At 49.6% G+C, this 12092-nt stretch overlaps 1 protein-coding gene across 1 annotated transcript in view; it reads right to left on the minus strand.

The window, feature by feature from the left end:
• Window positions 1-12092, minus strand: part of LOC143297475 (organic cation transporter-like protein) — a 44140-nt gene that overhangs the window by 7732 nt on the left and 24316 nt on the right. Inside the window, exons 12-16 of the mRNA XM_076609871.1 lie at window positions 11474-11679; window positions 10906-11057; window positions 9837-10017; window positions 8302-8436; window positions 487-572 (exon numbers count right to left, since the gene is read on the minus strand). Of these exons, the coding sequence (XP_076465986.1) occupies window positions 487-572; window positions 8302-8436; window positions 9837-10017; window positions 10906-11057; window positions 11474-11679 (760 nt within the window). The remainder of the gene's footprint in view (window positions 1-486; window positions 573-8301; window positions 8437-9836; window positions 10018-10905; window positions 11058-11473; window positions 11680-12092) is intronic.

The raw sequence follows: 12092 nt of genomic DNA on the forward strand, positions 1-12092 counted from the left end.
GATGATGATGATGACGGTGATGATGACGGTGATGGTGATGATGATGATGACGGTGATGATGACGGTGATGGTGATGATGATGATGATGATGACGGTGATGGTGATGATGATGATGACGGTGATGGTGATGATGACGGTGATGATGATGATGATGATGATGACGGTGATGGTGATGATGATGATGACGGTGATGGTGATGATGACGGTGATGATGATGATGATGATGATGACGGTGATGATGATGATGATGATGGTGATGATGACGGTGATGATGATGATGATGATGATGACGGTGATGATGACGGTGATGATGATGATGATGGTGATGATGACGGTGATGATGATGATGATGGTGATGATGACGGTGATGATGATGATGACGGTGATGGTGATGATGATGATGATGGTGATGATGATGATGACGGTGATGGTGACGATGACGATGACGGTAGTGCAGACTGGAGTGTTAAAGGGGCAGTAACTCACCAGCGAAGATCCGGCACACCCCACTGCTGACCAGTGCCAGTCCCGCCAGCAGGTAGAAAGGTCGGCTGGATGTCCTCCTGCCCAGCCTGTTCAACATGGTCATTAACCCCTTCACTGCCCAGCCTGTTCAACACGGTCATTAACCCCTTCACTGCCCAGCCTGTTCAACACGGTCATTAACCCCTTCACTGCCCAGCCTGTTCAACATGGTCATTAACCCCTTCACTGCCCAGCCTGTTCAACATGGTCATTAACCCCTTCACTGCCCCAGCCTGTTCAACACGGTCATTAACCCCTTCACTGCCCCAGCCTGTTCAACACGGTCATTAACCCCTTCACTGCCCCAGCCTGTTCAACACGGTCATTAACCCCTTCACTGCCCCAGCCTGTTCAACACGGTCATTAACCCCTTCACTGCCCCAGCCTGTTCAACACGGTCATTAACCCCTTCACTGCCCCAGCCTGTTCAACACGGCCATTAACCCCTTCACTGCCCCAGCCTGTTCAACACGGTCATTAACCCCTTCACTGCCCCAGCCTGTTCAACACGGTCATTAACCCCTTCACTGCCCCAGCCTGTTCAACACGGTCATTAACCCCTTCACTGCCCCAGCCTGTTCAACACGGTCATTAACCCCTTCACTGCCCCAGCCTGTTCAACACGGTCATTAACCCCTTCACTGCCCCAGCCTGTTCAACACGGTCATTAACCCCTTCACTGCCCCAGCCTGTTCAACACGGTCATTAACCCCTTCACTGCCCCAGCCTGTTCAACACGGCCATTAACCCCTTCACTGCCCCAGCCTGTTCAACACGGTCATTAACCCCTTCACTGCCCCAGCCTGTTCAACACGGTCATTAACCCCTTCACTGCCCCAGCCTGTTCAACACGGTCATTAACCCCTTCACTGCCCCAGCCTGTTCAACACGGTCATTAACCCCTTCACTGCCCCAGCCTGTTCAACACGGTCATTAACCCCTTCACTGCCCAGCCTGTTCAACACGGTCATTAACCCCTTCACTGCCCAGCCTGTTCAACACGGTCATTAACCCCTTCACTGCCCAAGCCTGTTCAACACGGTCATTAACCCCTTCACTGCCCCAGCCTGTTCAACACGGTCATTAACCCCTTCACTGCCCAGCCTGTTCAACACGGTCATTAACCCCTTCACTGCCCAGCCTGTTTAACACGGTCATTAACCCCTTCACTGCCCAGCCTGTTTAACATGGTCATTAACCCCTTCACTGCCCAGCCTGTTCAACATGGTCATTAACCCCTTCACTGCCCAGCCTGTTCAACATGGTCATTAACCCCTTCACTGCCCAGCCTGTTCAACATGGTCATTAACCCCTTCACTGCCCAGCCTGTTCAACATGGCCATTAACCCCTTCACTGCCCCAGCCTGTTCAACATGGTCATTAACCCCTTCACTGCCCCAGCCTCTTCAACATGGTAATTAACCCCTTCACTGCCCAGCCTGTTCAACATGGTCATTAACCCCTTCACTGCCCAGCCTGTTCAACATGGTCATTAACCCCTTCACTGTCCAGCCTGTTTTACATGGTCATTAACCCCTTCACTACCCAGCCTGTTTAATAATAATAATAATAATAATAATAATAATAATAATGGTATTTATATAGCGCTGGATCTTGTGCAGAGACAAATCAAAGCGCTTTCGCACCAGTCATTCACACGCATGCATAACTCTAACACTGTAGAAACTAAAGACAAGGAAGGGCAGGCAAGGGAGGCTATTTTGGGAAGAGGTGGGTTTTAAGGCCAGACTTGAAAGAGCTGAGTGTGGAGACTTGACGAAGCGAAAAAGGAAGTTCATTCCAATCGCAAGGTCCAGAATCAGAGAAAGAACGGCGGCCAATAGTCGAGTGTTTGAATCTGGGTATGCGTAAACAGAGTGGATCCGAGGCCGATCGTAGTGAGCGAGATGGAGTGTAGAGGTGAAGGCAGCCGTAGAGATAGGAAGGGGTAGTTTTGTGAATGAATCTATAACAGAGTGCTGATCTTGTACTTTATTCGGTGTGAGACAGGGAGCTAGTGGAGATGTTGCAAAAGAGGAGTGATGTGCTCAGATCTTTTCTTTCTGAGGACGAGTCGGGCAGCAGAGTTTTGTATGTGCTGAAGGGGCTGAATGGATGAAGCAGGCAGACCAGACAATAGAGAGTTACAGTAGTCAAGGCGTGAGAGAATGAGAGAAACGACAAGTCTAGATGTTGCGTCAGTGGACAGATATTTCCGGACGGCACTGATGCGTCGCAGTTGACAGTAGCAGGACTGACATGTCTGACTGATAAATTTTTGCATGGACAGTGTATTGTCAAGGACAACACCGAGGTTCCTGACTGACGTGGAAAGAGGGATGGATGTACTGCCAAGTTTGATTGTGTCAATTGTGATGGAAGACAGTTTTTGTTTAGTTCCTATGATCATTGCTTCAGTTTTGTCTGCGTTCAATTGTAACTTATTTCGAGTCATCCAGTTTTGAATGTCCAGGAAGCAGTTGGATGTTTCTTGCAAGAGCAACAACAATTTTTCAGGGGTATCACTCTTCTGGAGTTGAGTGTCATCAGCATAAGAATGATGACTGATATGGCGGTTGATAATTTCAGCGAGAGGAGCAGTGTACAGTGTGAAGAGCACTGGGCCTAAAACAGATCCCTGTGGGACTCCATGTTCGATTTTAACGGGTTCAGATTGGAAATGATCAACAGTGACAGACTGGAATCGATCAGTGAGATAAGATTTGAACCAGTTTAGAACAATGCCGTTGATACCAAATGTAAAATGAAGACTGAAAAGAAGGATTGAATGGTCTATCGTATCAAAAGTGGCTGACAAGTCAAGGAGAGTGAGAAGGGAAATTTTTCCCGAGTCGGACGCTATCAGTAGATTGTTCAGAATGTGGAGGAGAGTGGTTTCGGTGCTATGTTCAGCGCGATAGGCAGACTGAAATGGGTGGATGAGATTGTTGAAACAAAAGGTGGTTGTTAAGCTGCTTGAGGACAGCTTTTTCAAGGAGTTTGGACATGAATTAGAAACTGGTCGATAGTTTTTCAAAATGTTTGCGTCAAGGTTGGGTTTCTTCAGAAGAGGCCGGACGATTGCAGTTTTGAAAGTGGATGGAAACGTTCCAGTGAGAAGGGATGAGTTGACAATATTAGTGATTTTGGGGAGAAGATGTGAGACACATTGGGAAAAGACCGAGGCTGGTATAGGATCGAGCTCACAGGATTTTACTGTCATTTCTTTTAGGATTTCATGAACTTCTGTTTCAGTCAATGGATTGAAGGAATGGAGAGGAGTGCCGCTGAATTGAGGATCAGGATGAACAGGTTGGAAAGACATTTGGTCTAAGATGGTACGAATATTTTGGACTTTGTCGAAAAAGAAAGAGGAGAAGACATTGGGGAGTTCAGATAAAGTGTAGGTAGAAGGAAGAGGAGTCCTTTTTGCAGTTCCGAGAAGATTTGACATGACAGAGTAAAGAGATTTGGTGGATGTGGCATCAAGAACTTGAGAAGAAAAGAAGTTTGTTTTTGCTGATGAGATCATATGTTTGACTTTATCTATTTGGTTTCGGAATATTTGATTGTGGACTTGCAGTTTTGTTGATCGCCATCGTCTTTCCAGTTGGCGACGTTTGCGTTTTGCAAGTGGAATGTCCTGTGTGTACCATGGGGCGGAGGGTCTGTCAGGGAGGATGCGGGTAGTGGGGGGTGCATGTTCATCCAGCAGTTGAGAGAGGACAGTGTTGTAATGTGTGGATACGTCGGTAAGGGAAGAAATTTTGGAAAGGCGTTCAGCAGCTTGAGAAGAAAAAGTGTTAATGTTGATGGATTTCAGGTTGCGACGAGTAACAGATTTTTTGGTTCTGGTAGGTTTTGAAATATTAAGCAAGAATATAACAGCAGAGTGGTCGGAAGAAAGTTTGTCAGTTACAGTCACTGACGCAACCATGGCATCAGACTCACGTGCGATGAGCCAGTCCAACGTATGGCCAGATCTGTGTGTTGGTTCTGTAAAGAACTGAGAGAGAGAATGAGTGGACAGAGATTGACATAGGCGTTTGACATCAGTGGAAGTCTGGTTGTCGAAATGAAAATTGAAATCTCCGAGGATAATAAGTTTGCCAGAACGAAGGTTGTAGTAATCAAGTAGTGTTCGGAACTCATCGTGAAACTGAGAAGATGTTAGGTTATTTTTACGACCAGGCGGAGGACGATAGAGACAACAGAAGATGATTGAGTGACCGGGAACACTGAGAGTGACTTCTAGCATTTCGAAGGTATGTGGAAAGGCGTGGTTATGGGAGAAGGAGAGGGAAGACTCCAAGATATCTCTGTAGACGGTGGCGATGCCACCTCCACGAGACAATCGAGGAAGTGACATAGTTTTATATCCAGGTGGGGTCAGTTTAAGTTTGGGTTCGTGACCTTGTGACTTTAACCAGGTTTCGGTAAGAAATACGATATCAAAGTTTTTTTCAAAAATAAAATCAGAAATATAGTCAGTCTTTTGATCAGGGCAGACAGATTGAGCATTGAACAGACAGGCGTGAAAGAGAACAGAGGTAAGGAGAGAGGAATCTAATGGTGAAGCAGGTGAGTCAGGCAGACAGACAACAGAAGAAGATGGTGACTGAGCAGTGGAGGACAATGGGAAGGAAGAAAAAGGTCCGGGAGTTGAGACAGGTGTGGCAGGAGTAGGAAGCAGAGCAGAGGCTTTTACTGGCACGGGGGATACATTGCAGTTCGGAATATTGTCATCAGAGGGGGCAATATCACGGAAAGTAAAAATGTTAGCAGGAACACATGTGTTGAGGTTGGAAGCAGCACAAACAGCGCCGCATGAAGTGGATCTGTCAACACACACAGGTGACACATCAGGGGTACTGTCAGTAGTGCTGTTGGGGGTCCGTACGGAAACGTCAGTTTTGATGGGCTTTTGTTTTCTCTTTCCTGCTCGGCGAGTTCGTTTTCGCGGCAGGCAAGCGCCAATGCCTGTTCCTCGCAGGCGCACAGCTAGGTCAGGGGTCAAAGGTGCAGGTTTGATAGCAAACAGTTCAGCGCGCGAGTACAGATCAAAGGGAGGAACGTTGCGCTCACCTTGACAAAGGTTGCCCACCTGTCCACTACCACTGAACGTTACGTTTTGCACGTGTACAGGCGTGTTGAAGGGAGAGATGAATGGCGGGCCGGCGCAGTTCAAAACTGACAGGAAAGCAGAAAGGGAAATCCAAAACACAGCCAGTCTTATGTAGATCGGGGCACACACATACATCCATTGTTCGAAGGGATCCATACTGAAACACTCTGCAGAACCTAACCACACAACACCAAACACAACCAACACAATAAACAAAAAATACGGAGAGCTAGAATCACTCAGCCTGTTAGGCGTGCGACCTTCACCCTAACATGGTCATTAACCCCTTCACTACCCAGCCTGTTCAACATGGTCATTAACCCCTTCACTGCCCAGCCTGTTCAACATGGTCATTAACCCCTTCACTGCCCAGCCTGTTCAACATGGTCATTAACCCCTTCACTGCCCAGCCTGTTCAACATGGTCATTAACCCCTTCACTACCCAGCCTGTTCAACATGGTCATTAACCCCTTCACTACCCAGCCTGTTCAACATGGTCATTAACCCCTTCACTGCCCCAGCCTGTTCAACATGGTCATTAACCCCTTCACTGCCCAGCCTGTTCAACATGGTCATTAACCCCTTCGCTGCCCAGCCTGTTCAACAGGTTCATTAACCCCTTCACTGCCCAGCCTGTTCAACATGTCATTACACCCTTCCTGGCCCACCTGTTCAAGAACATGTCATTAACCCCTTCACTGCCCAGCCTGTCAACATGTCAATTAACCCCTTCACTGCCCAGCCTGATCAACATGGTCACGTGTCGTTAACCCCTTCACTGCCCAGCCTGTTCAACAGTGTCATTAACCCACTTCACTGCCCAGCCTGTTCACATTATTAACGTTCATTCCCACCTCACATGACATGCCCCATCTGTTCAACATGTCACGTGTCGTTAACCACTTCACGCCCAGCTGTTTAACATGTCACTGTGTCGTTAACCACTTTACGGCCAACTTGTTCTAACATGTCCCGTGTCGTTAACTCTTTACGGCCCAGCCTGTTCATCATTGTCAGTGTCGGTAACCCCTTCACTGCCCAGTCTGTTCAACATGTCACGTGTCGTTAACCCCTTCACTGCCCAGTCTGTTCAACATGTCACGTGTCGTTAAACCCTTCACTGCCCAGTCTGTTCAACACGTCACGTGTCGTTAAACCCTTCACTGGCCAGCCTGTTCAACATGTCACGTGTCGTTAAACCCTTCACTGTCCAGCCTGTTCAACATGTCACATGTCGTTAAACCCTTCACTGTCCAGCCTGTTCAACATGTCACATGTCGTTAAACCCTTCACTGTCCAGCCTGTTCAACATGTCACATGTCGTTAAACCCTTCACTGTCCAGCCTGTTCAACATGTCACATGTCGTTAAACCCTTCACTGGCCAGCCTGTTCAACATGTCACATGTCGTTAAACCCTTCACGGTCCAGCCTGTTCAACATGTCACATGTCGTTAAACCCTTCACTGTCCAGCCTGTTCAACATGTCACGTGTCGTTAAACCCTTCACTGTCCAGCCTGTTCAACATGTCACATGTCGTTAAACCCTTCACTGGCCAGCCTGTTCAACATGTCACGTGTCGTTAACCCCTTCACTGTTCAGCCTGTTCAACATGTCACGTGTCGTTAACCCCTTCACTGCCCAGTCTGTTCAACATGTCACGTGTCGTTAAACCCTTCACTGGCCAGCCTGTTCAACATGTCACATGTCGTTAAACCCTTCACTGTCCAGCCTGTTCAACATGTCACATGTCGTTAAACCCTTCACTGTCCAGCCTGTTCAACATGTCACATGTCGTTAAACCCTTCACTGTCCAGCCTGTTCAACATGTCACATGTCGTTAAACCCTTCACTGGCCAGCCTGTTCAACATGTCACGTGTGGAAGTCACCTGTCCCGAAAAGTCATCTGTCCAGCAGGACGTTACCTGTCCCAAAAGATCATCTGTCCAGGAGGAAGTTACCTGTCCCCAAACGTCATCTGTCCCACAGGACGTTACCTGTCCGGAAAGGTTATCTGTCCATCACGAAGTTACCTGTCCCAGCAGGACGTTACCTGTCCCGAAAGGTCATCTGTCCAGGAGGAAGTTACCTGTCCCCAAACGTCATCTGTCCCACACGACGTTACCTGTCCCGAAAGTCATCTGTCCCACAGGACGTTACCTGTCCCCAGAGTCATCTGTCCCACAGGAAGTTACCTGTCCCAAAAGTCATCTGTCCCACAGGACGTTACCGGTCCCCAAAGTCATCTGTCCCACAGGACGTTACCTGTCCCCAAAGTCATCTGTCCCACAGGACGTTACCTGTCCCGAAAGTCATCTGTCCCACAGGACGTTACCTGTCCCGAAAGTCATCTGTCCCACAGGACGTTACCGGTCCCCAAAGTCATCTGTCCCACACGACGTTACCTGTCCCGAAAGTCATCTGTCCCACACGACGTTACCTGTCCCGAAAGTCATCTGTCCCACACGACGTTACCGGTCCCCAAAGTCATCTGTCCCACAGGAAGTTACCTGTCCCCAAAGTCATCAGTCCCACAGGACGTTACCGGTCCCCAAAGTCATCTGTCCCACAGGACGTTACCGGTCCCCAAAGTCATCTGTCCCACAGGACGTTACCGGTCCCCAAAGTCATCTGTCCCACAGGACGTTACCTGTCCACCAAAAAGAAGAAGAGAATGCTGGGAAACAGCTCCATAACGGCTGACAGGAAGTAGTTGATGAAGCGGTCACCATGGAGACTGACAGACATCATGTAGAGAGCGAAGAAGGAAAAAGCGCACGTGAACCTGCAGTACACCATAGACACATAGAGCACATAGTGCGAATGACGTCACTGAAAAGACACACAGAGCACACAGTGTGATGTGACGTCACTGAATACACAGAGCAAATAGTGTGAAGTGACGTCATTGAACAAACACACAGAGCACACAGTGTGAAGACGTCACTGAACAGACACACAGAGCAAACAGTGTGAAGTGACGTCAATGAACAGACACACAGAGCACACAGTGTGATGTGACGTCACTGAACAGACACACAGAGCACACAGTGTGAAGTGACGTCACTGAACAGACACACAGAGCACACAGTGTGCTGTCACGTCACTGAACAGACACACAGAGCACACAGTGTGAAGTGACGTCACTGAACAGACACACAGAGCACACAGTGTGAAGTGACGTCACTGAACAGACACACAGAGCACACAGTGTGAAGCGACGTCACTGAACAGACACACAGAGCACACAGTGTGAAGTGACATCATTGAACAGACACACAGAGCACACAGTGTGAAGCGACATTGAACAGACACACAGAGGAGACAATATGAAGTGACATTGAACAGACACAGAGCACACAGTGATGTGACGTCACTGAACAAACAGAGCAAACAGTATGAAGCGACGTCACTGAACAGACACACAGAGCACACAGTGTGAAGTGACGTCACTGAACACACAGAGTACACAGTATGAAGTGACATTGAACAGACACACAGAGCACACAGTGTGAAGTGACGTCATTGAACAGACACACAGAGCACACTGTGAAGTGACGTCACTGAACAGACACACAGAGCACACAGTGTGAAGTGACGTCACTGAACACACAGAGTACACAGTATGAAGTGACATTGAACAGACACACAGAGCACACAGTGTGAAGTGACGTCACTGAACAGACACACAGAGCACACAGTGTGAAGTCACGTCACTGAACAGACACACAGAGCACACAGTGTGAAGCGACGTCACTGAACTGACACACAGAGCACACAGTGTGCAGTGACGTCAGTTTCAGCAGCTCAAGGAGGCGTCACTGCTTTCGGACAAATCCATATACGCTACACCACATCTGCCAAGCAGATGCCTGACTAGCAGCGTAACCCAACGTGCTTAGCCAGGCCTTGAGAAAAAAAAAAGTGACGTCAATGAACAGACACACAGAGCACACAGTGTGCAGTGATGTCACTGAACAGACACACAGAACACACAGTGTGAAGTGACGTCAATGAACAGACACACAGAGTACACAGTATGAAGTGACGTCACTGAACAGACACACAGAGCACACAGTGTAAATTGACGTCACTGAACAGACACACAGAGCACACAGTGTAAAGCGACTGTTCCAGCAGTGTGGTGTCCCCACAGGAGGTGGTGGTGGAGGGGGAGGGTCTAACCATGCTATCCACATGATGGCGGCGTTGACGAGCAGACGTCTGTGACGAAAAATGTCCACCAACGTCAGCTTCTGAGACTCCTCCTTCCCGCCCGTCTCCGCCATTGTGTCAACATCTGACGTCACGGTTGATGACGTATTCTTGGCCCGGTCCACTTCCCCTTTCGTCAAGGCTTTAGATTCTGGTTGTGAAAAGCACGAACATTATCTTATTTCATTTTTCATGTAACTAAAATGTATATATTTATCCAACTGATAATGAGCAGTACGCTAAAGTAAACTGCACAGAACTGGCACAAAGACAAAGATCATGTAGATACTAATGTGAACCAGCACGGCTTGGCAACAGTGACTGCCCTGGCTGTGTTGGGGAGGAGAAGAGGGCCTCACCTGGCTGTGTGGGGGAGGAGAAGAGGGCCTCACCTGGTTGTGTTGGGGAGGAGAAGTCTCACCTGGGTGTGTGGAGGAGAAGAGGGTCTCACCTGGCTGTGTGGTGGAGGAGAAGCCTCACCTGGCTGTGTGGGGGAGGAGAAGAGGGTCTCACCTGGCTGTGTTGGGGGAGGAGAAGGACTCACCTGGCTGTGTTGGGGAGGAGAAGAGGGCCTCACCTGGCTGTGTGGGGGAGGAGAAGAGGGACTCACCTGGCTGTGTTGGGGAGGAGAAGAGGGACTCACCTGGCTGTGTTGGGGAGGAGAAGAGGGACTCACCTGGCTGTGTTGGGGAGGAGAAGAGGGCCTCACCTGGCTGTGTGGGGGAGGAGAAGAGGGTCTCACCTGGCTGTGTTGGGGGAGGAGAAGAGGGACTCACCTGGCTGTGTGGGGGAGGAGAAGAGCGTCTCACCTGGCTGTGTGGGGGAAGAGGAGAGGGACTCACCTGGCTGTGTTGGGGGAGGAGAAGAGGGCCTCACCTGGCTGTGTTGGGGGAGGAGAAGAGGGACTCACCTGGCTGTGTGGTGGAGGAGAAGGGCTCACCTGGCTGTGTGGGGGAGGAGAAGAGGGACTCACCTGGCTGTGTGGGGGAGGAGAAGAGGGACTCACCTGGCTGTGTGGGGGAGGAGAAGAGGGACTCACCTGGCTGTGTGGGGGAGGAGGAGAAGAGGACCACAGTGCTGAGCACAGTGCTCAGGTCCTTCCTGTTGAGGCGTGCAGCACGCTGTAGCACACTGACCACCTTCTTCTTCCTGTTGTTGACCAGCAGCCAGCGCAGTGACTCGTCCAAATACCTGTCAGCAGTCAGCACCCTCACCACCCTCCTCAACACACATCTGTCATTACTCAAGACCCCCACTACCCTCCTCAACACACATCTGTCATCACCCAAGACCCTCACTACCCTCCTCAACACACACATATCGTCACTCAAGACTCACCACCACCCTCAACACACACCTGTCATCACTCAAGACACCACCACCCTCAACACACCTGTCATCACTCAAGACCCCCACTACCCTCCTCAACACACACCTATCATCACATAGGACCCTCACCACTCCTCAATACATACCTGTCATCACTTAGCAACCTCACTACCCTCCCCAATACATACCTGTCAAAATTTAGCATCTTCACTACCCTCCTCAGTACGCGCGCGCGCACGCACACACACACACACACACACACACACACACACACTGACCACAGCTGGAGTAGGAAGACAGGAGCGGAGGCTGCAGAGAGGACGACCTGCAGGTGTCGCCAGGTGTGGTGCTGCATGAGGAAGGCGATCAATGACAGGGACATCATGCAGAACGACCACATCACCGCCGCCACCAGGTTGGCCAGGGACCGCTTCTCTGACGGGAACCACTCGATGGACATGGTGGATTTGGGGGTGATCACTCCCTGCATCAGTCCATCTTACTGCATGCCACACCCCATCTGACTGTCTGACACTGTTCTATCTTACTGCATGCCTCACCCCATCTGACTGTCTGACACTGTTCCATCTTACTGCATGCCTCACCCCATCTGACTGACACTGTTCCATCTGACTGACACTGTTCCATCTTACTGCATGCCTCACCCCATCTGACTGTCTGACACTGTTCCATCTTACTGCATGCCCCACCCCATCTGATTGACACTGTTCCATCTTACTGCATACCTCACCCCATCTGATTGACACTGTTCCATCTGACTGACACTGTTCCGTCTGACACTGTTCCATCTGACTGACACTGTTCCATCTTACTGCATGCCTCACCCCATCTCACTGTCTGACACTGTTCCATCTGCCTGTCTGACACTGTTCCATC

Source organism: Babylonia areolata, chromosome 22 (assembly GCF_041734735.1).
Source record: "Babylonia areolata isolate BAREFJ2019XMU chromosome 22, ASM4173473v1, whole genome shotgun sequence".
NCBI classification, from domain to species: Eukaryota; Metazoa; Mollusca; class Gastropoda; order Neogastropoda; family Buccinidae; genus Babylonia; species Babylonia areolata.